This window comes from Salvelinus alpinus, chromosome 13 (assembly GCF_045679555.1).
Source record: "Salvelinus alpinus chromosome 13, SLU_Salpinus.1, whole genome shotgun sequence".
NCBI classification, from domain to species: Eukaryota; Metazoa; Chordata; class Actinopteri; order Salmoniformes; family Salmonidae; genus Salvelinus; species Salvelinus alpinus.
Window position 1 is genome coordinate 49,535,532 of NC_092098.1, and position 23,256 is coordinate 49,558,787.

A 23,256-nucleotide genomic window follows, 5' to 3' on the forward strand; every position below is an offset into this window, starting at 1 on the left:
CCCTCATAGCCTGGTTCCTCTCTAGGTTTCTTCCTAGGTTTTGGCCTTTCTAGGGAGTTTTTCCTAGCCACCGTGCTTCTACACCTGCATTGCTTGCTGTTTGGGGTTTTAGGCTGGGTTTCAGCACTTTGAGATATCAGCTGATGTACGAATGGCTATATAAATACATTTGATTTGATTTGTTGCTGTCTGAATAACTGCATGTATTGTTTTCCTGATGAAACATCGCCATTTCAAGTGAATATGATTAGACTGAAAAAAGTGTGCAACATAGGCTCAAAGAGCACTGGGCAAGACAAGACTTTAAATACACCAAATGTTTTACTTTGATAGAAACACACACATATTTACACTTAACAAAAATATAATTGCAACATGTAAAGTGTTGGTCCTATGTTTCATGAGCTGAAATAAAAAATCCCAGACATTTTCCATGCGCACAAAAAGCTTATTTCTCTCAAATTTTGTGCACACATTTGTTTACATCCCTGCTAATGAGCATTTCTCCTTTGCCAAGATAGTCCATCCACCTGACAGGTGTGGCATACGAAGAAGCTGATTAAACAGAATGATCATTACACAGGTGCACCTTGTGCTGGGGAAAACATGGAGTATTTCTGTCTGTAATAAAGCTCTTTTGTTGAGAAAAACTCATTCTGATTGGCTGGGCCTAGCTTCCCAGTGGGTGGGCCTATGGCCTCCAAGGCCCACCCATGGCTGCACCCCTGCCCAGTCATGTGAAATACATAGATTACTGCCTAATTCATTTATTTCAATTTACCGATTTCCTTATATGTAACTCAGTAAAAATCTTTTCAATTGTTGCATGTTGCTTTTATATTTTTGTTCAGTGTACATATACTCAACAGCAACTAAACTCCACATTTCTTTGCCAAATGGTCATTATTCTAATCATTTTGCAGTTATTTTAATAGGTGGATTGACCAAGCTAGAAAAAAGTGAGAATTAGCAGGGGATTCCCTTGCACACTGTGAGGTGGAGTGGAGAAGCCTCCATCTCAAACCCAGGACCTCCTGCTACAGCCCAGCCCCAGGCCCCCTACCGTCCTCATTAGCAAGAAGCAGCTGGCTGCTGGGTGGGAGAGGGAAGCTTGGGCCTGGGGAGGGAGAGGTCAACCTGGAACGTCCTAACAAAATGGATGGGTTGACAGATTCATCCGCTGATCTTAAATGTTTTTTTTCAATTGTTGCTGGTTTGTTCCCCAGAGAATTCAGCTGTTCAGGGGCAGATATGGTTTAGGACACTACAAGGACTATTATTATTTTTTAGATTTTTTAAAAATGTAACCTTTATTTAACTTGGCAAGTCAGTTAAGAACAAATTCTTACTTAAAATGACAGCCTACCGGTGAACAGTGGGTTAACTGCCTTGTTCAGGGGGCAGAACAACAGGTTTTTACCTTGTCAGCTCGGGGATTCGATCTAGCAACATTTCAGTTACTGGCCCAACGCTCTAAGCACTAGCTAACTGCCACCCCAATTAAGGTTGTGTGAGATAAAAACATTGATGTGGTCAGACAAAAAGACAGTAATTATAAAATGGTGTACATTTTTTGTAATAAAAGGCACATCATTTAACAACAGATGGACCACAACTCATTTTCTTTGGATCAGTGTGCAGCTTTGGAATCGTTCTATATGAACATTTTTTTACCAGTTCCATTATTTTCTCGTATAGTGTGGTCTGGGGTACTACAGTCAGTCACCCGAACTCTCAGTTTGGTCACATACCAAACAACATCTAATGTAAAATATCTTCCTCTAGCCTGAGTGTCCTCCAAGGATCCCAGTTTCACCTCAGCAATCTGTGGAGCCTGCCATAGCACTAAACTGAGTAGGAGGATGTACTGGATCACACACCCCTGAAACACACAGAGAGAGGTACAGTAAGATAGAGACCCAGGGAAACAGTATCAGACATGAAAAAGTTCTGTCTGGAACACAAAGGCAACTACTAGACGGTTTCATGCATGTGAAACAATTGCTTTGCAGATGACTGATGTGAGTAATACAGGTCGGAAATCAGAGAGAGAGATGACAGAAAAGCTTATCAGGAAGGAAGGAACCAACTCTTATCTCCTGAGATGGTGGGTCTTCTATCACGACTCATAAACACAGGCCCACAGACTGAAGAGGATTGTGAGGTATCTGAGATACTACACTTACAAGATACTAAACTTAAAACACAATGTTGCCTTTGTCTGTGGAGGGAGCCTTGCCCTCTCACTGTCTGTTTCCCTTTTAACCTAATCAAGGACCTGTACTGATTGTGTGTGTGTGTGTGTGTTGTCTATCCGGGTGTGAGGAAGAGCAGTTTCTGAGAGGAAGCGTGTTGGGATGATTCAGAGGAGTTATGAAGGGGACAAAGACAGCCTCTGTCCAAGCATGGCCTTGAGTAAGCATCACGATCATGTGTCATGACTCTGTTCGGCACCAACGCTAGCGAACACAACGACCAAACACACTCCAAGAGCTAGTCCACCTCAAACCCGCATGTGCACAAGAATGCACACGCACACACTTATTTGGCTTTGCATCATACTTCCAGAACATTAAAAAAGGTAGGATGTAGAACTGTATGGCATATAACAACCCAAATAGTATCAAATCTAACCTTGGCGCCAAGAATCAAATCTCACGTGCCAGTAACAAGACATTTATTTAATCGTATCACAAGAGACTAACTCAAACCTACCCCTCACAGTGCTGGCATGTTTAGTCGAAAAACATACAAGCAGAACATACATCAACCATATACCCATATGAAACCATACATCAACCATATGAAACCATACATCAACCATATGAAACCAGACATCAACCATATGAAGCCATACATCAACCATATACCCATATGAAACCATACATCAACCATATACCCATATGAAACCATATGTCACTATAGTACCTGCAGTGAGTAGCTCTGCGTTCTTCCTGTCCTTTGTGATGTAGAGGGCTGTCATGAGGAAGAAGAGTCCACCCAGGACCCCTACGAAAGGGCAGAGCAGGAAACTGTACTCCAGACTACGAAAACTCCACGTATGAGAGTCAGGCTGGTATGTACGCAGAGCGTCTGAGATCTACAGACCGATAGGGGCATGAAAAGAGGCAGTAGTCACAGGGGTCTGACTCAACTCCATATTCAATTTAGTCAAATCAATGATAATTTAATGAGAAATTGACCTCAACCTTGATGGTCACTGGTTACTGACGTACACACACACGCAGGTTAGCGTTTTTTGTCATGAATGTTGTTCTGGAGGCAGAACTTCTGAGTGGTCACTAGCTGGCATAGCCACAAAGTCATCAAATCTGATTTTTGACCTAACCCTAACCACACTGCTAACCCTACTGACTAACCCTTACCTTAAATTAAGACCAAAAAGCTCATTTTTGTTTTCATGATTTCTTACAATATAGCCAATTTTGACTTTGCAGCTGGCCCATCTAGAAAAAAAAAATCGCTCAGTTCTGCCTCAAGGACAAGACTCATCCCAATAAATGTCAATCTGCGACATACACACCATACTGTAGGCCTAAGAGTTTTGATTCAACCATGAATGACAGTCTTACAGCTCCTATCAGGTAAGGGCTTCCGGCATCTCCTAGGAGATGACAGACCATGATTTGCAGAGCTTCAGCTGTAGCTCTCCTGGTTGGCACCACCACATACTGAGAAAAGAAGGAATACATCCAGGTGAACTCATTGACTTATAAATACACTGCAATATATACAGTGGGGAGAACAAGTATTTGATACACTGCCGATTTTGCAGGTTTTCCTACTTACAAAGCATGTAGAGGTCTGTCATTTTTATCATAGGTACACTTCAACTGTGAGAGACGGAATCTAAAACAAAAATCCAGAAAATCACATTGTATGATTTTTAAGTAATTAATTTGCATTTTATTGCATGACATAAGTATTTGATACATCAGAAAAGCAGAACTTAATATTTGGTACAGAAACCTTTGTTTGCAATTACAGAGATCATACGTTTCCTGTAGTTCTTGACCAGGTTTGCACACACTGCAGCAGGGATTTTGGCCCACTCCTCCATACAGACCTTCTCCAGATCCTTCAGGTTTCGGGGCTGTCGCTGGGCAATACGGAATTTCAGCTCCCTCCAAAGATTTTCTATTGGATTCAGGTCTGGAGACTGGCTAGACCACTCCAGGACCTTGAGATGCTTCTTACGGAGCCACTCCTTAGTTGCCCTGGCTGTGTGTTTCGGGTCGTTGTCATGCTGGAAGACCCAGCCACGACCCATCTTCAATGCTCTTACTGAGGGAAGGAGGTTGTTGGCCAAGATCTCGCGATACATGGCCCCATCCATCCTCCCCTCAATACGGTGCAGTCGTCCTGTCCCCTTTGCAGAAAAGCAGCCCCAAAGAATGATGTTTCCACCTCCATGCTTCACGTTTGGGATGGGTTCTTGGGGTTGTACTCATCCTTCTTCTTCCTCCAAACACAGCGAGTGGAGTTTAGACCAAAAAGTTATATTTTTGTCTCATCAGACCACATGACCTTCTCCCATTCCTCCTCTGGATCATCCAGATGGTCATTGGCAAACTTCAGACGGGCCTGGACATGCGCTGGCTTGAGCAGGGGGACCTTGCGTGCGCTGCAGTATTTTAATCCATGACGGCGTAATGTGTTACTAATGGTTTTCTTTGAGACTGTGGTCCCAGCTCTCTTCAGGTCATTGACCAGGTCCTGCCGTGTAGTTCTGGGCTGATCCCTCACCTTCCTCATGATCATTGATGCCCCACGAGGTGAGATCTTGCATGGAGCCCCAGACCGAGGGTGATTGACCGTCATCTTGAACTTCTTCCATTTTCTAATAATTGCGCCAACAGTTGTTGCCTTCTCACCAAGCTGCTTGCCTATTGTCCTGTAGCCCATCCCAGCCTTGTGCAGGTCTACAATTTTATCCCTGATGTCCTTACACAGCTTTCTGGTCTTGGCCATTGTGGAGAGGTTGGAGTCTGTTTGATTGAGTGTGTGGACAGGTGTCTTTTATACAGGTAATGAGTTCAAACAGGTGCAGTTAATACAGGTAATGAGTGGAGAACAGGAGGGCTTCTTAAAGAAAAACTAACAGGTCTGTGAGAGCCGGAATTCTTACTGGTTGGTAGGTGATCAAATACTTATGTCATGCAATAAAATGCAAATTAATTACTTAAAAATACAATACAATGTGATTTTCTGCAAATGCAAATTAATTACTTAAAAATATCATACAATGTGATTTTCTGGATTTTTGTTTTAGATTCCGTCTCTCACAGTTGAAGTGTACCTATGATAAAAATTACAGACCTCTACATGCTTTGTAAGTAGGAAAACCTGCAAAATTGGCAGTGTATCAAATACTTGTTCTCCCCACTGTATATATATATATATGAGGCTTTGTCACATAAGTAGAATCAAGAACTAGCTTGCTCAAGTCAATTCTTTGGATGCAGGGTTGGAAAGGTATACAGACTTTGTCACACAGGAACATATGCCTAACTCACTGAAACTGTTGGGTTAATGCAATTTGCCATCTGAAGAGTCAAAAGATATCAGTGAATCAAACTCACCAGTAGGATATCAGCTAGAACGGCCCAGTTCAGTGACAATAGAGTCTCCCCAATGCCGATGAACACCTGAGCAGAATGTGACATTTACAGGTATCCAAAACAACATCTGGTCAACGTAACATTTGTTCAAAAGCATTTTAGCAGCTCCTAGTGAGAGCAGGACCTCAATCAAATTCATTTATGAAGTATTTTGTCCATCAGCACTTGTCACAAAGTGATTTTTTACAGTAACCTGGCAACCCCAAAGAGCAAGCAGAATAAGCTAAAGAGCTGAGGTCATACATAAGTGGCAGGGATGCTTGTAGACGCCAGTACGATGGCGGCGAAGAAGCAGGGGGCGGAGCTGAGCATGCCCACAGCACAGATGAGGGGGTCTGCGTTGGGCACCCTGTCCCTCAGTCTCCTGGAGATGGTGCTGCCCAACGAAACACCCAGAATACCCGTCACCACCGTCACCACCCCGAAGATGTAACTGGACAGAAATATTTTTTTTTTAAACAGTTGAAACATGTAACTAAAGTGTTATTGTTTTAAGGAATTCAAGCAAAGAGAATGAAAAGGTCAGAGTTCAGGCAACAACAAAAAAAAGGCTTTCATTCATTTGTTCATTCATTTATTTGTTCATACCTGTCGGAGGTGTCGCAGGGTGGCTGGATGCCCTGAGTGACCCGAGCTCGGCTCAGGAAGGTGGGTGTCCAGAAAGCCAGAGCTCCAGTCAGAAAAGCCATGGCAGTAACTCCCAGAGACGACCACACAAAACTCTTACTGCATGGAGAAACAAACAGAGATATTAAACAAACAGCATTCACTAAGTTGGTGAGTTATATTTTGGAGAATGTTTCACAGCTTTGTCATTCTATTTTTTATTTTAAAATAATTTTATATATTTGACATGTTATGGAAAATTCCATAAAATCCTGAAAGTTTCCAAAATTTCAGTAGTTTACTGGTAAACTTTGAAAGTTACCAGTAATATACCCTTCCCTTGTAACCCTACTGCATGGGGCTAGGGGCCTCCCACCCACTTTTTTTGTTTAAAGGAACTCAGTCGGGGTCTTAACTTAGTTAGACAAAGGTGCAATTTTGAAATTTGGTTGTGCATCATCAGTTTTCCTCTTGTTGTGTCAGTCACTGACTGAATTAGCCCATGTCAGCTAAAATGTTTTAGATTGCGAGGCAAGTTAGTCTAGCCAGCTATCTAAACCTGGTAGTAATCCTGGCTGAATTACCGACCGGGCAGGCAGGCCCCGGACCTCCTGAGGGCCCCCATTGATTTTGTTAGTCCCTCCCATCATATTAACATGGCATAAATCATGGCAAAATGTGTATAATTGCTGGAAATAATCTTAAAACTGCAAAATGTGAAAATACACTACATGACCAAAAGTATGTGGACACTGCTTGTCAAACATCTCATTCCAAAATCATGGGCATTAATATGGAGTTGGTTCCCCCTTTGCTGCTATAACAGCCTCCACTCTTCTGGGAAGGCTTTCTGCAGAGACTTGATTCCATTCAGCCACAAACGCATTAGTGAGGTCGGGCACTGATGTTAGGCGTTTAGGCCTGACTTGCAGTCGGCATTCCGTTTCATCCCAAATGTGTTAGATGGGGTTGAGGTCAGGGCTCTGTGCAGGCCAGTCAAGTTCTTCCACACCAATCTCAACAAACCATTTCTGTATGGACCTCGTTTTATGCACGGGTGCATTGTCATGCTGAAACGGGAAAGGGCCTTGCCCAAACTGTTGCCACAAAGTTGGAAGCACAGAATTGTCTAGAATGTCATTGTATGCTGTAGCAGCATTGTATGATTTCCCTTCATTTCCCTTGGTTCGGCTTAACCCGAACCATGAAAAACAGCCCCAGACCATTATTCCTCCTCCACCGAACTTTACAGTTGGCACTATGCATTCGGGCAAATAGCATTCTCTTGGCATCCGCCAAACATAGATTCATCCTTCAGACTGCCAGATGGTGAAGTATGATGCAACACTCCAGCGAACGCGTTTCCACTGCTCCAGAGTCCAATCGTTGCGAGCTTTAAATCACTCCAGCTGTAGCTTGGCATTGCGCATGGTGATCTTAGGCTTGTGTGTGGCTGCTCGGCCATGGAAACCCACAATTGGCCCATTGTCGTCCGGGTTAGGGTTTGGCCGGGGTAGGCTGTCATTGTAAATAAGAATTTGTTCTTAACTGACTTGCCTAGTGAAATAATGGTTAAATAAAAAGTACAAACCATTTAAATGAAGCTCCCAACGAACAGTTATTGTGTTGATGTTGCATCCAGAGGCTGTTTGGAACTTGGTAGTGAGTGTTGCAACCAAGGACAGACTATTTTTACGCGCTACGCGCTTCAGCGGTCCCGTTCTGTGAGCTTGTTTGGCTTACCACTTCGCGGCTAAGCCGTTGTTTCTCCTAGATATTTCCACTTCACAATAACAGCACTTACAGTTGACCAGGGCAGCTTTAGCAGGGCAGAAATTTTACGAACTGGCTTGTTGGAAAGGTGGCATCCTATGACGGTCACTGAGCTCCTCGGTAAGGCCAATATTTGTCTATGAGGATTGCATGACTGTATGCTCGATTTTATACACCTGTCAGCAACGGGTGTGGCTGAAATAGCTGAATCCACTAATTTGAAGGGGTGTCCACATACTTTTGTATATACAGTGTAGCTGTAAAATTGCTATTTTCTCTCTCCACCGCCAAGAGAGGGGTCACTAAATGTTTTGCCCACGTGGTGGGTAGGCCCCGAAAAGGCTACTGCCGGCCCTTAGTCGGAGACACAGTATTCAATCAAGGAGACAAGATGCATTATGTGTTTTCATTTTGTCCCACTTCTTCAGAAGGTACTTGACGTCCTCCAGGTAAGAGGTGTGCTCTATGGTACTTCCTCCATGGGCGTCAGAGGCCCCTCGTGGGGGGTTGGGGCACAACACAGCCAGCAGGATCAGACCCAGGGAACCCAGGATGGGATTGAGCTGAGACAGACAGATGGACAGACAGAGATACCGACAGACAGACAGACAGGGAGAACGGCAGACAAATATGAGTCATCAAACCAGAGAGAATGTCTACTGCTCTTGCTCTCTGTCGCCAGGCAACAGGACTCAGGAGGGATGACATGATTTCATCTGCTTCTTCAGATAGAACTACTACTGTCCGATCTCAAATTACATTATTTCATGACAGACCCTGCTTGTGAACAGCTGCAAGAACACATCAGGGGTCTAAACATTATGCCGATCCCGTGGGAAAAGTTTTGTCTGTTACAAAACGTTTTGCAACAGAAACCGTTCACTCCAAATGGAAACCGCAAACAAAAGTTTCTATTGGACAAATGAAGGTATTTGTTGGTCCCGCCCCGTTTCATTCCGTTTGGTTCTTACACAGTAAATGGTTTTCGGGAATGAATACACACCTGATGAAATACTGAGAAGATCATGTGCCACGGTGTGTGGATTAGAGGTGTGCTATAAAGATGCGGGTGTCACAACATGGGAACTGGAGGTATGCTGCTTAATTTCAATAGAATACGTTGTGTTTCTGGGACTTACCCGCAAGGCCCAACGCCAGTCTCCAGTGGCATTGGCAACAGAGGATCCTATTATGTATCCCAGACCACTGAAAAACACAAACAGGAGGACATTGACATTGGAATGTGAACTAGCCCAATGCCCAAAAGAAATGCTAGTGCCCAACGTTCTGTTTGGTTGCAGAGAGACTTATTTTAGACTTTGTTTGCTTTCTTTCTCCAGTGTGATTCCCCTTGCCTGGGACTTGATTACGAGATTTCTGCTATTTTGCAAAACCACTAGAGCAAGATACAGTGCACACTTCACATGCATGAGTCTGAATTCTCCCCTATTCCACATTGGATCTGGTCAAATGTTGTAGTGCACTAAATAGGAACAGGGTGCTATAGTAGTGCACTATATAGGGAATAGGATGCTATAGTAGTGCATTAAATAGGGAATAGGGTGCTATAGTAGTGCACTATATAGGGAATAAGGTGCTCTAGTAGTGCACAAAATAGAGAATAGGGTGCTATAGTAGTGCACTAAATAGGGAATAGAGCGCTATAGTAGTGCACTATATAGGGAATAGGGTGCTATAATAGTGCATTAAATAGGGAATAGGGTGCCATTTCAGCCACACTCCATTGGTAGTGTGTTGAGGGCACCATGAGGATTATTAAGCTACGGTGTGGAATCTGACCTTCCAACAGGGATGAAGATGTAGAAGGCAGAGATCATGACGGTCCTCTTGGCTCCAGAGAACAGGTCTCCTATGATGGTAGGGGCGATGGTGGAGTAGCTGGCCTCTCCTGTCCCCACCAGGGCTCTCAACAGCAACAGCAGCCAGAAATACTGACAATGCAACAATACTGAAACTTTACCAGTCCATTCCAGGGGTGAACGACTGCCCCCTCTCAGTGAAGCCATGAAGTTAATTAAAAGACCAACCACTCCACAAATGTCTTATTAACAAACTAAAGTTTTGGCATGTCGGTTAGGACATCTACTTTGTGCACGACACAAGTAATTTTTCCAACAATTGTTTACAGACAGATTATTTCACTTATAATTCACTGTATCACAATACCACTGGGTCAGAAGTTTACATGCACTAAGTTGACTGTGCCTTCAAACAGCTTGGAAAATTCCAGAAAATTATGTCATGGCTTTAGAACCTTCTGATAGGCTAATTGACATCATTTGAGTCAATTGGAGGTGTACCTGTGGATGTATTTCAAGGCTCAGTGCCGCCTGGGAGCAATTTCCAAACGCCTGAAGGTACCACGTTCATCTGTACAAACAATAGTACGCAAGTATAACACTATGGGACCACGTAGCTGTCATACTGCTCAGGAAGGAGCTGTTCTGTCTCCTAGAGATGAACGTACCTTGGTGCGAAAAGTGCAAGTCAGTCCCAGAACAACTGCAAAGGTGAAGATGCTGGAGGAAACAGGTACAGAAGCATCTATATCCACAGTAAAACGAGGCCTATATCGACACAACCTGAAAGGCTGCTCAGCAAGAAAGAAGCCACCTATCCAAAACCGCCATAAAAAAGCCAGACTACGGTTTGCAACTGCACACGGGGACAAAGATCTTACTTTTTGGAGAAATGTCCTCTGGTCTGATGAAACATAAATACAACTGTTTGGCCATAATGACCATTGTTATGTTTGGAGGAAAAAGGGGGAGCTTGTAAGCCAAAGAACAACATCCCAACCGTGAAGCACGGGGGTGGCAGCATCATGTTGTGGAGGTGCTTCGCTGCAGGAGGGACTGGTGCTATTCACAAAATAGACGGCATCATGAGGCAGGAAATTATGTGGATATATTGAAGCAACATCTCAAGACATCAGTCAGGAAGTTAAAGCTTGGTCGCAAATGGGTCTTCCAAATGGACAATGACCCCAAGCATACTTCCGAAGTTGTGGCAAAACGGCTTAAGGACAACAAAGTCAAGGTATTGGAGTGGCCATCACAAAGCCCTGACCTCAATTTTATAGAAAATGTGTGGGCAGAACAGAAAAAGCATCTGCAAGCAAGGAGACCTACAAACCTGACTCAGTTACACCAGCTCTGTCAGGAGGAATGGGACAAAATTCACCCAACTTATTGTGGGAAGCTTGTGGAAGGCTAAATCAAATCAAATGTATTTATAAGCCCTTCTTACATCAGCTGATTTCTCAAAGTGCTGTACAGAAACCCAGCCTAAAACCCCAAACAGCAAGCAATGCAGGTGTAGAAGCACGGTGGCTAGGAAAAACTCCCTAGAAAGGCCAGAACCTAGGAAGAAACCTAGAGAGGAACCAGGCTATGAGGGGTGGCTACTCTAAACGTTTGATCCAAGTTAAACAATTTAAAGGCAATGCTACTAAATACTAATTGAGTGTATGTAAACTTCTGACCCACTGGGAATGTGATGAAAGAAATGAAAGCTGAAAAAAGTCATTCTCTCTACTATTATTCTGACATTTCACATTCTTAAAATAAAGTGGTGATCCTAACTGACCTAAGACAGGGAATTTTTACTAGGATTAAATGTCATGAATTGTTAAAAACTGAGTTTAAATGTTTTTGGCTAAGGTGTATGTAAAGGTGTGTCGAGCCTGACTGATCTACAAATCACCTTGCATCATAAATAACTACTAAATATTATTTGTAGATCATTCATTCACAATTTACCCATGATACACCACGATTTTGATGCTCTCGAACACGGCCAATGTTTTACTTACCGATTCTGTGACAAAAGAGCTGCCCAGAGTCATCACCACCCACACACTCAGCCCGCCAATCATGATGAACTTCCTGTTGTAGCGGTCGCCAAGGTACCCAAAGATTGGAGCCAAAATAATGAAACTGCAGATGAAAACTGTAAACGCATTAACAATTTAAGTGTGTTTACAGTTTGCAATATCATGAGACAGGATTATTATCATAATTATTATCTATATATTATTATACATATATTATTATTATTATCGCCCTCCAGGTTCCCTTGGAGAGTTCATCAATGAGCTTGACGCCCTGATAAGTTCCTTTCCTGAGGATGGCTCACCTCTCACAGTTCTGGGTGACTTTAACCTCCCCACGTCTACCTTTGACTCATTCCTCTCTGCCTCCTTCTTTCCACTCCTCTCCTCTTTTGACCTCACCCTCTCACCTTCCCCCCCTACTCACAAGGCAGGCAATACGCTTGACCTCATCTTTACTAGATGCTGTTCTTCCACTAATCTCATTGCAACTCCCCTCCAAGTCTCCGACCACTACCTTGTATCCTTTTCCCTCTCGCTCTCATCCAACACTTCCCACACTGCCCCTACTCGGATGGTATCGCGCCGTCCCAACCTTCGCTCTCTCTCCCCCGCTACTCTCTCCTCTTCCATCCTATCATCTCTTCCCTCTGCTCAAACCTTCTCCAACCTATCTCCTGATTCTGCCTCCTCAACCCTCCTCTCCTCCCTTTCTGCATCCTTTGACTCTCTATGTCCCCTATCCTCCAGGCCGGCTCGGTCCTCCCCTCCTGCTCCGTGGCTCGACGACTCATTGCGAGCTCACAGAACAGGGCTCCGGGCAGCCGAGCGGAAATGGAGGAAAACTCGCCTCCCTGCGGACCTGGCATCCTTTCACTCCCTCCTCTCTACATTCTCCTCTTCTGTCTCTGCTGCTAAAGCCAATTTCTACCACTCTAAATTCCAAGCATCTGCCTCTAACCCTAGGAAGCTCTTTGCCACCTTCTCCTCCCTCCTGAATCCTCCTCCCCCTCCTCCCCCTCCTCCCTCTCTGCTGATGACTTCGTCAACCATTTTGAAAAGAAGGTCGACGACATCCGATCCTCGTTTGCTAAGTCAAACGACACCGCTGGTTCTGCTCACACTGCCCTACCCTGTGCTTTGACCTCTTTCTCCCCTCTCTCTCCAGATGAAATCTCGCGTCTTGTGACGGCCGGCCGCCCAACAACCTGCCCGCTTGACCCTATCCCCTCCTCTCTTCTCCAGACCATTTCCGGAGACCTTCTCCCTTACCTCACCTCGCTCATCAACTCATCCTTGACCGCTGGCTACGTCCCTTCCGTCTTCAAGAGAGCGAGAGTTGCACCCCTTCTGAAAAAACCTACACTCGATCCCTCCGATGTCAACAACTACAGACCAGTATCCCTTCTTTCTTTTCTCTCCAAAACTCTTGAACGTGCCGTCCTTGGCCAGCTCTCCTGCTATCTCTCTCAGAATGACCTTCTTGATCCAAATCAGTCAGGTTTCAAGACTAGTCATTCAACTGAGACTGCTCTTCTCTGTGTCACGGAGGCGCTCCGCACTGCTAAAGCTAACTCTCTCTCCTCTGCTCTCATCCTTCTAGACCTATCGGCTGCCTTTGATACTGTGAACCATCAGATCCTCCTCTCCACCCTCTCCGAGCTGGGCATCTCCGGCGCGGCCCACGCTTGGATTGCGTCCTACCTGACAGGTCGCTTCTACCAGGTGGCGTGGCGAGAATCTGTCTCCGCACCACGTGCTCTCACCACTGGTGTCCCCCAGGGCTCTGTTCTAGGCCCTCTCCTATTCTCGCTATACACCAAGTCACTTGGCTCTGTCATATCCTCACATGGTCTCTCCTATCATTGCTATGCAGACGACACACAATTAATCTTCTCCTTTCCCCCCTCTGATAACCAGGTGGTGAATCGCATCTCTGCATGTCTGGCAGACATATCAGTGTGGATGACGGATCACCACCTCAAGCTGAACCTCGGCAAGACGGAGCTGCTCTTCCTCCCGGGGAAGGACTGCCCGTTCCATGATCTCGCCATCACGGTTGACAACTCCATTGTGTCCTCCTCCCAGAGTGCTAAGAACCTTGGCGTGATCCTGGACAACACCCTGTCGTTCTCAACTAACATCAAGGCGGTGACCCGTTCCTGTAGGTTCATGCTCTACAACATTCGCAGAGTACGACCCTGCCTCACGCAGGAAGCGGCGCAGGTCCTAATCCAGGCACTTGTCATCTCCCGTCTGGATTACTGCAACTCGCTGTTGGCTGGGCTCCCTGCCTGTGCCATTAAACCCCTACAACTCATCCAGAACGCCGCAGCCCGTCTGGTGTTCAACTTTCCCAAGTTCTCTCACGTCACCCCGCTCCTCCGCTCTCTCCACTGGCTTCCAGTTGAAGCTCGCATCCGCTACAAGACCATGGTGCTTGCCTACGGAGCTGTGAGGGGAACGGCACCTCCGTACCTTCAGGCTCTGATCAGGCCCTACACCCAAACAAGGGCACTGCGTTCATCCACCTCTGGCCTGCTCGCCTCCCTACCTCTGAGGAAGTACAGTTCCCGCTCAGCCCAGTCAAAACTGTTCGCTGCTCTGGCACCCCAATGGTGGAACAAACTCCCTCACGACGCCAGGTCAGCGGAGTCAATCACCACCTTCCGGAGACACCTGAAACCCCACCTCTTTAAGGAATACCTAGGATAGGATAAAGTAATCCTTCTAACCCCCCCCCCCCTTAAAAGAGTTAGATGCACTATTGTAAAGTGGTTGTTCCACTGGATATCATAAGGTGAATGCACCAATTTGTAAGTCGCTCTGGATAAGAGCGTCTGCTAAATGACTTAAATGTAAATGTAATTATTCCTGTGAGAAGTAGAAACCTAAGTATTGGTGGAAGTAGAAGGCTTATTGTTGTCCATTAGTTTACTTCAACTAGGGTTAAGGGGGAAATAATAAAGAAGGAAAATACACAGTACTAGTCAAAAGTTTGGACACCTGCTCATTCAAGGGTTTTTCCTTTTCTACCTTTTTCTACATTGTAGAATAACAGTGAAGACATCACAACTATGAAATAACACATATGGAACCATGTAGTAACCAAAACAGTGGTAAACAAGTCAAAATATGTTTTATATTTGAGATTCTTCAAAGTAGCCACCCTTTGCGCACTCTTGGCATTCTCTCAACCAGCTTCATGAGGTAATCACCTGGAATGCATTTCAATTAACAGGTGTGCCTTGTTAAAAGTTAATTTGTGGAATTTATTTCCTTCTTAATGCGTTTGAGCCAATCAGCTGTGTTGTGAGTAGGGGTGGTATACAGAAGATAGCTCTATTTGGTAAAATACCAAGTCCATATTATGGCAAGAACAGCTTAAATAAGCAAAGCGAAACGACAGTCCATCATTACATTAAGACATGAAGGTCAGTCAATACGGACCATTTCAAGAACTTTGAAAGTGCAGTTGCAAAAAACATCAAGCGCTAGGATGAAACTGTCTCTCATGAGGACCGCCACAGGAAAGGAAGACCCAGAGTTACCTCTGCTGCAGAGGATAAGTTCATTAGAGTTACCAGCCTCAGAAATTGCAGCCCAAATAAATGCTTCACAGAGTTCAAGTAACAGACACATCTCAACATGGGGTTCCCGAGTCGCACAGCGGTCTAAGGCACCACATCTCACTGCTAGAGACATCAGTACAAACCCTGGTTCGATTCCAGGCTGTATCACAACCGTCCGTGATTGGGAGTCCCATAGGGCGGCGCACAGTTGGCCCAGCGTCGTCTGGGTTAGGGCTTGGCTGGGGTAGGCCGTCATTGTAAATAAGAATTTGTTCTTAAAACTGACATGCCTAATTAAAATAAAGGTTACATAAAAAATAAAAACATCAACTGTTCAGAGGAGATAGTGTGAATCAGGCCTTCATGGTCAAATTGCTGCAAAGAAACCACTACTAAAGGACACCAATAAGAAGAAGAGACTTGCTTGGGCCAAGAAACACAAGCAATGGACATTAGACCAGTGGAAATCTGTCCTTTGGTTTGATGAGTCCAAATGTGAGATTTTTGGTTCCAACCGCCGTGTCTTTGTGAGATGCAGAGTAGGTGAACGGATGATCTCCACATGTGTGGTTTCCACCATGAGGCATGGAGGAGGAGGTGTGATGGTGCTTTGCTGGTGACACTGTCTGTGATTTATTTAGAATTCAAGGCACACTTAACTAGCATGGCTACTACAGCATTCTGCAGTCATACGCCATCCCATCTGGTTTGTGCTTAGTGGGACTATCATTTGTTTTTCAACAGGACAATGACCCAACACCCCTCCAGGCTGTGTAAGGGCTATTTGACCAAGAAGGAGAGTGATGGAGTGCTGCATCAGATTACCTGGCCTCAACGATCGCCCGACCTCAACCCAATTGAGATGGTTTGGGATGAGTTGGACCGCAGGGTGAAGGAAAAGCAGCCAACTAGTGCTCAGCATATGTGGGAACTCCTTCAAGACTGTTGGAAAAGTATTCCAGGTGAAGCTGGTTGAAAGAATGCCAAGAGTGTGCAAAGCTGTCATCAAGGCAAAGGGTGGCTACTTTGAAGAATCTCAAATATTATATATAGTTTGATTTAACACTTTTTTGGTTACTACATGATTCAATGTGTTAATTCATAGTTTTTATGTCTTGACCATTATTTATACAATGTACAAAATAGTAAAAAGAAAAACCCTTGAATGAGTAGATGTGTCCAAACTTTTGTCTGGTACTGTACGTACAGAAAAATAAATATATGGGGATTGGAAATGATGCCAACTATTACATTGATAGAAACCACAATCTGCAGTATTACAGTTTATCTAACCCCTAAAAAATGTTAAATTAAAATGATGTTTCACAGTATGCAACATCAAGAAACTGGATGATTCATTTTGTCGGAGTGAGGAACTGAGTGAGTAGTAAAGCATACTACTATCTCCTCATGAAGGCATTCAAAACAAAATGCCTGCCATCATGACACTGCAGTTTTTTTTTAACCAGTAACTGCAGCCACAATGCAAGGGAAATGTTTATGTTTATAATGCAATACACCACAGTCAGGAAAGCATCGTTAAAACTTTTGACAAATACTGCTGCACTAGGCTTCTGACTGAAAAGCCTAGGGGTGAAAACAAAAAGGTCTCTGAGATAGTCTACATTTTGTTGCCTATATCAGCTTGTATTGGTTAAGTCTACCTCGGTGCTGCATCTCCACAATGCCTTCATTATATGGCCCAGTCAGTGTTAGAGTAAGAGGTGCTCTGTTTTCCGACACTCGTCCTGGTCCACAGGACCAGATGGTCATTAGGATTCAGTCGGAGGCAGATAAAGTATGAATGTCGCCAAAATACTTGATCTCAGTGAAGAACGCTGGACAATATGTTACATGTGAAGACACAGAACTAAAATGGACATGATTAGGAGATGTGGTAAAAACACACATGTATAGACCCTTCAGAACGTATTCACACCCCTTGACTCATTCCACATTTTGTTGTGTTACAGCCTGAATTCAAAATGGATTAAATAGATTTTGTTTCTATCATCTACACATAATACACCATAAAGTGAAAACATGTTTTTAGACATTATTGCTAATTTATTGAAAATTAAATACAGAAATATCTAATTTACATAAGTATTCACACCCCTGAGTTAATACTTTGTAGAAGCACTTTTTGGGTAAGTCTGTAAGAGATTTCCAACACCTGAGCTGTGTTCGAATACCCATACTAACATACTGTATACTACATACAATTAGTTAATTTTAGTATAGCACTTAACCTGTCTACCGGAAGTTGATGCCGTTGCTATGCAACTTCTTGCTAGCGTGTTAGCATAACAAATTACTAGCTAGACATCTTATGACTTCATTAACAATGTCCATTGATAACGCACAACGACTATACCACTTCGCTAAGCTAAGAAAGACACGAATAATCAAGTTAATAAACGTTGGGTAGTTAGCATATAGGTAGCTAGCTAATATAAGGGTACATACAAGCAACAGCTGTAATGATATACTATGCAGTTCATAAAGCTAGCATAGCTAACAAATTGTCAGCCAACGTAACATGGAACGTACAGTAACATATTTGGGAAGTCATTACTTTTTTATTACATTGCGCAACATTTTCTTAACATTTGTCATAATTAGTTAAAGCAATGAATTTGTATCCAATCTCGTCGGACTTCGACTGCATATTTTCCGCCATTTTCTTCAAATCTGAAAAAGTTGTGAAGCCACGCACATCTTCTGGAGAATTGCATTATGGGCCCTAAAAGCACAGAAATAGTGTCCACTGCTTGTATACTTCAAACGTTGGCATTTAATCCTAGTAAAAATCGCCTGTCTTGGGTCAGCTAGGATCATCACTTTATTTGAAGAATGTGAAATGTCAGAATAATAGTAGAGAGAATGATTTATTTCAGCTTTTATTTCTTTCATCACATTCCCAGTGGGTCAGAAATTTACATACACTCAATTAGTATTTGGTAACATTGGCTTTAAATTAGATGATGCCATCTATTTTGTGAAGAGCACCAGTCCCTCCTGCAGTGAAGCACCCCCACAACATGATGCTGCCACCACCGTGCTTCACGGTTGGGATGGTGTTCTTTGGCTTGCAAGCCTCCCCCTTTTTCCTCCAAACATAACGAAGGTCATTATGGCCAAACAGTTCTATTTTTGTTTCATCAGACCAGAGGACATTTCTCCAAGAAGTACAATCTTTGTCCCCATGTGCAGATGCAAACCGTAGTCTGGCTTTTTAATGGCGGTTTTGGAGCAGTGGCTGAGTGGCCATTCAGGTTACATCGATATAGGACTCGTTTGACTGTGGATATAGATACTTTTGTACCTGTTTCCTCCATCATCTTCATAAGGTCCTTTGCTGTTGTTCTGAGATTGATTTGCACTTTTCGCACCAAAGTACATTCATCTCTAGGAGACAGAACGTGTCTCTTTCCTGAGCGGTATGCCAGCTGCGTGGTCCCATGGTGTTTATACTTGCGTACCATTGTTTGTATACAGTTGTGGCCAAAAGTTTTGAGAATGACACAAATATTAATTTTCACAAAGTCTGCTGCCTCAGTTTGAATGATGGCAATTTGCATATACTCCAGAACGTTATGAAGAGGGATAAGATGAATTGCAATTAATTGCAAAGTCCCTCTTTGCCATGCAAATGAACTGAATCCCACAAAAACATTTCCACTACATTTCACTCATGTCAGTGATTCTCTCGTTAACACAGGTGTGAGTGTTGACGAGGACAAGGCTGGAGATCACACTGTCATGCTGATTGAGTTCGAATAACAGATTGGAAGCTTCAAAAGGAGGGTGGTGCTTGGAATCATTGTTCTTCCTCTGTCAACCTTGGTTACCTGCAAGGAAACATGTGCCGTCATCATTGCTTTGCACAAAAAGGGCTTCACAGGCAAGGATATTGCTGCCAGTAAGATTGCACCTAAATCAACCATTTATCAGATCATCAAGAACTTCAAGGAGAGCGGTTCAATTGTTGTGAAGAAGGCTTCAGGGCACCCAAGAAAGTCCAGCAAGCGCCAGGACAGTCTCCTAAAGTTGATTCAGCTGCAGGATCGGGGCACCACCAGTACAGAGCTTGCTCAGGAATGGCAGCAGGCAGGTGTGAGTGCATCTGCACGCACAGTCAGGCGAAGAATTTTGGAGGATGGCCTGGTGTCAAGAAGGGCAGCAAAGAAGCCACTTCTCTCCAGGAAAAACATCAGGGACAGACTGATATTCTGCAAAAGGTACAGGGATTGGACTGCTGAGGACTGGGGTAAAGTCATTTTCTCTGATGAATCCCCTTTCCGATTGTTTGGGGCATCCGGAAAAAAGCTTGTCTGGAGAAGACAAGGTGAGCGCTACCATCAGTCCTGTGTCATGCCAACAGTAAAGCATCCTGAGACCATTCATGTGTGGGGTTGCTTCTCAGCCAAGGGAGTGGGCTCACTCACAATTTTGCCTAAGAACACAGCCATGAATAAAGAATGGTACCAGCACATCCTCCGAGTGCAACTTCTCCTAACCATCCAGGAACAGTTTGGTGACAAACAATGCATTTTCAAGCATGATGGAGCACCTTGCAATAAGGCAAAAGTGATAACTAAGTGTCTCGGGAAACAAAACATTGATATTTTGGGTCCATGGCCAGGAAACTCCCCAGACCTTAATCCCATTGAGAACTTGTGGTCAATCCTCAAGAGGCGGGTGGACAAACAAAAACTCCACAAATTCTGACAAACTCCAAGCATTGATTATGCAAGAATGGGAGGCCATCAGGATGTGGCTCAGAAGTGAATTGACAGCATGCCAGGGCGGATTGCAGAGGTCTTGAAAAAGAAGGATCAACACTGCAAATATTGACTCTTTGCATCAACTTCATGTAATTGTCAATAAAAGCCTTTGACACTTATGAAATGTTTGTAATTATACATAGGTATTCCATAGTAACATCTGACAAAAATATCTAAAGACACTGAGGCTGCAGACTTTGTGAAAATGAATATTTGTGTCATTCTCAAAACTTTTGGCCATGACTATAGATGAACGTGGTACCTTCAGGCGTTTGGAAATTGCTCCCAATGATGAACCAGACTTGTGGAGGTTTAGACCTTGTGGAGGTCTTGGCTGATTTCTTTTGATTTTCCAATGATGTCAAGCAAAGAGGCACCGAGTTTGAAGGTAGGCCTTGAAATACATCCACAGGTACACCTCCAATTGACTCAAATTATGTAAATTAGCCCCAGAAGCTTCTAAAGCCATGACATCATTTTCTGGAATTTTACAAGCTGTTTAAAGGCACAGTCAACTTAGTGTATGTAAACTTCTGACCCACTGGAATTGTGATACAGTGAATTATAAGTGAAATATTATAATTATAAGTCTGTAAACAATTGTTGGGAAAATTACTTGTGTCATGCACAAAGTAGATGTCCTAACCGACTTATCAAAACTATAATTTGTTAACAAGAAATTTGTGGAGTGGTTGAAAAACTAGTTTTAATGACTCCAACCTAAGTGTATGTAAACTTCCGACTTCAACTTCCATGCTATGACCAATAAGCATACTACATAGTCAATTTACATAAAAAATAGTACGGTTAGTGCGAGTATTCGAACCCAACATTTTCCCTTCAAGCTCTGTCCAATTGGTTATTGATCATTGCTAGAGAACCATTTTAAGGTCTTTCCATATATTTTCAAGTTGATTTAAGTCAAACCTGTAACTCGGCCACTCAGGAACATTCACTGTCTTCTTGGTAAAGCAACTCCAGTGTAGATTTGGCCTTATATTTTAGGTTATTGTACTGCTGAAAGATGAATTCATCTCCTAGTGTCTGGTGGAAATTAGACTGAACCAGGTTTTCCTCTAGGATTCCGTATATTTTTTTATCCTGAAAAACTCCCCAGTCCTTAACGATTACAAGCATACCCATAACATGATGCAGCCACCACTACGCTTGAAAATAGCGAGAGTAGTACTCAGTAATGTGTTGTGTATTGGATTTGCCCCAACATTTGTATTTAGGACAAAAAGTGAATTGCTTTGCCACATTTAAGTTTTACTTTAGTGCCTTGTTGAAAATAGGATGTGAGTTTTTGGAATATTTTTATTTTGCACAGGCTTCCTTCTTTTCACTCTGTCAATTAGGTTAGTATTGTGGAGTAACTACAATGTTGTCGATCCATCCTCAGTTTACTCCCATCACAGCCATTAAACTCTGTAACTGTTTTAAAGTCACCATTGGCCTCATGATGAAATCCCTGAGCGGTTTCCTTTCTCTCTGGCAACTGAGTTAGGAAGGACACCTGTATCTTTGTAGTGACTGGGTGTATTGATACACCATCCAAAGTGTAATTAATACTTTCACCATGTTCAAAGGGATATACAATGTCTGCTTCTTCTTTTTTTACCTATCTACGAATAGGTCCCCTACTTTGCGAGGCATTGGAAAACCTCCCTGGCCTTTGTGGATAAATATGGGTTTGAAATTCATTGCTTGATAATTGTATGTGTGGGGTACAGAAATTATGTTATTAAAAAAATCATGTTAAGGGGGCCTCCCGGGTGGCGCAGTGGTCTAGGGCACTGCATCGCAGTGCTAGCTGCGCCACCAGAGTCTCTGGGTTCGCGCCCAGGCTCTGTCGCAGCCGGCTGCGACCGGGAGGTCTGTGGGGCAACGCACAATTGGGCTAGCGTCATCCGGGTTAGGGAGGGTTTGGCCGGTAGGGATATCCTTGTCTCATCGCGCTCCAGCGACTCCTGTGGCGGGCCGGGCGCAGTGCGCGCTAACCAAGGGGGCCAGGTGCACGGTGTTTCCTCCGACACATTGGTGCTGCTGGCTTCCGGGTTGGAGGCGCGCTGTGTTAAGAAGCAGTGCGGCTTGGTTGGGTTGTGCTTCGGAGGACGCGTGGCTTTCGACCTTCGTCTCTCCCGAGCCCGTACGGGAGTTGTAGCGATGAGACAAGATAGTAATTACTAGCGATTGGATACCACGAAAAATTGGGGAGAATAAAATTTAAAAATAAAATATAAAATCATGTTAAACACTATTATTGCACACTTACAGTGGCTTGCGAAAATATTCACCCCCCTTGGAATATTTCCTATTTTGTTGCTTTACAACCTGGAATTAAAAATATATTTTTTTGGAGGTTTGTATAATTTGATTTACACAACATGCCAGCAATCTTTAAGTCCTACCACATTCTCAATTGGATTGAGGTCTGGGCTTTGACTAGGCCATTCCAAGACATTTAAGTGTTTCCCCTTAAACCACGAGTGTTGCTTTAGCAGTATTCTTAGGGTAATTGTCCTGCTGGAAAGTGAACCTCCATTCCATTCTCAAATCTCTGGAAGACTAAAACAGGTTTTCCTCAAGAGTCTCCCTGTTTTTAGCGCCATCCATCATTCCTTCAATTCTGACCAGTTTCCCAGTCCCTGCTGATGAAAAACATCCCCACAGCATGATGCTGCCACCACCATGCTTCACTGTGGGGATTATCTGGGTTATCTTTGGTCTCTTTGTTGCCTCTCTGATTCATGCCCTCCTTGCCTGGTCCATGAGTTTTGGTGGGCGGCCCTCTCTTGGCAGGTTTGTTGTGGTGCCATACTCTTTCCATTTTTTAATAATGGATTTAATGTTCAATGTTTCAGATATTTTTTTATAACCCAACCCAGATCTGTACTTCTCCACAACTTTGTCTCTGACCTGTTTGGAGAGCTCCTTGGTCTTCATGGTGCCGCTGCTTGGTGGTGCCCCTTGCTTAGTGGTGTTGCAGACTCTGGGGCCTTTCAGAACAGGTGTATATA

General features: G+C 43.8%; 1 protein-coding gene across 4 annotated transcripts in view; it reads right to left on the bottom strand.

Annotated features, from left to right (window-relative positions):
- Window positions 1–295: 295 nt before the first annotated feature.
- The window catches only part of spns3 (SPNS lysolipid transporter 3, sphingosine-1-phosphate (putative)), a 32,020-nt gene continuing 9,059 nt past the window's right edge, over window positions 296–23,256 (bottom strand). For 2 of the 4 annotated variants that reach the window (XM_071339696.1, XM_071339697.1), the window contains exons 4-13: window positions 11,857–11,993; window positions 9,822–9,973; window positions 9,161–9,227; window positions 8,442–8,584; window positions 6,231–6,368; window positions 5,886–6,075; window positions 5,604–5,669; window positions 3,594–3,692; window positions 2,929–3,100; window positions 296–1,882 (exon numbers count right to left, since the gene is read on the bottom strand). In XM_071339696.1, coding sequence (XP_071195797.1) covers window positions 1,818–1,882; window positions 2,929–3,100; window positions 3,594–3,692; window positions 5,604–5,669; window positions 5,886–6,075; window positions 6,231–6,368; window positions 8,442–8,584; window positions 9,161–9,227; window positions 9,822–9,973; window positions 11,857–11,993 — 1,229 coding nt within the window. In that variant the 3' untranslated portion in view covers window positions 296–1,817. Of the gene's footprint in view, window positions 1,883–2,928; window positions 3,101–3,544; window positions 3,693–5,603; window positions 5,670–5,885; window positions 6,076–6,230; window positions 6,369–8,441; window positions 8,585–9,160; window positions 9,228–9,821; window positions 9,974–11,856; window positions 11,994–23,256 lie in introns of those variants that run through there. The other 2 variants (XM_071339699.1, XM_071339698.1) reach the window with 2 other exon arrangements.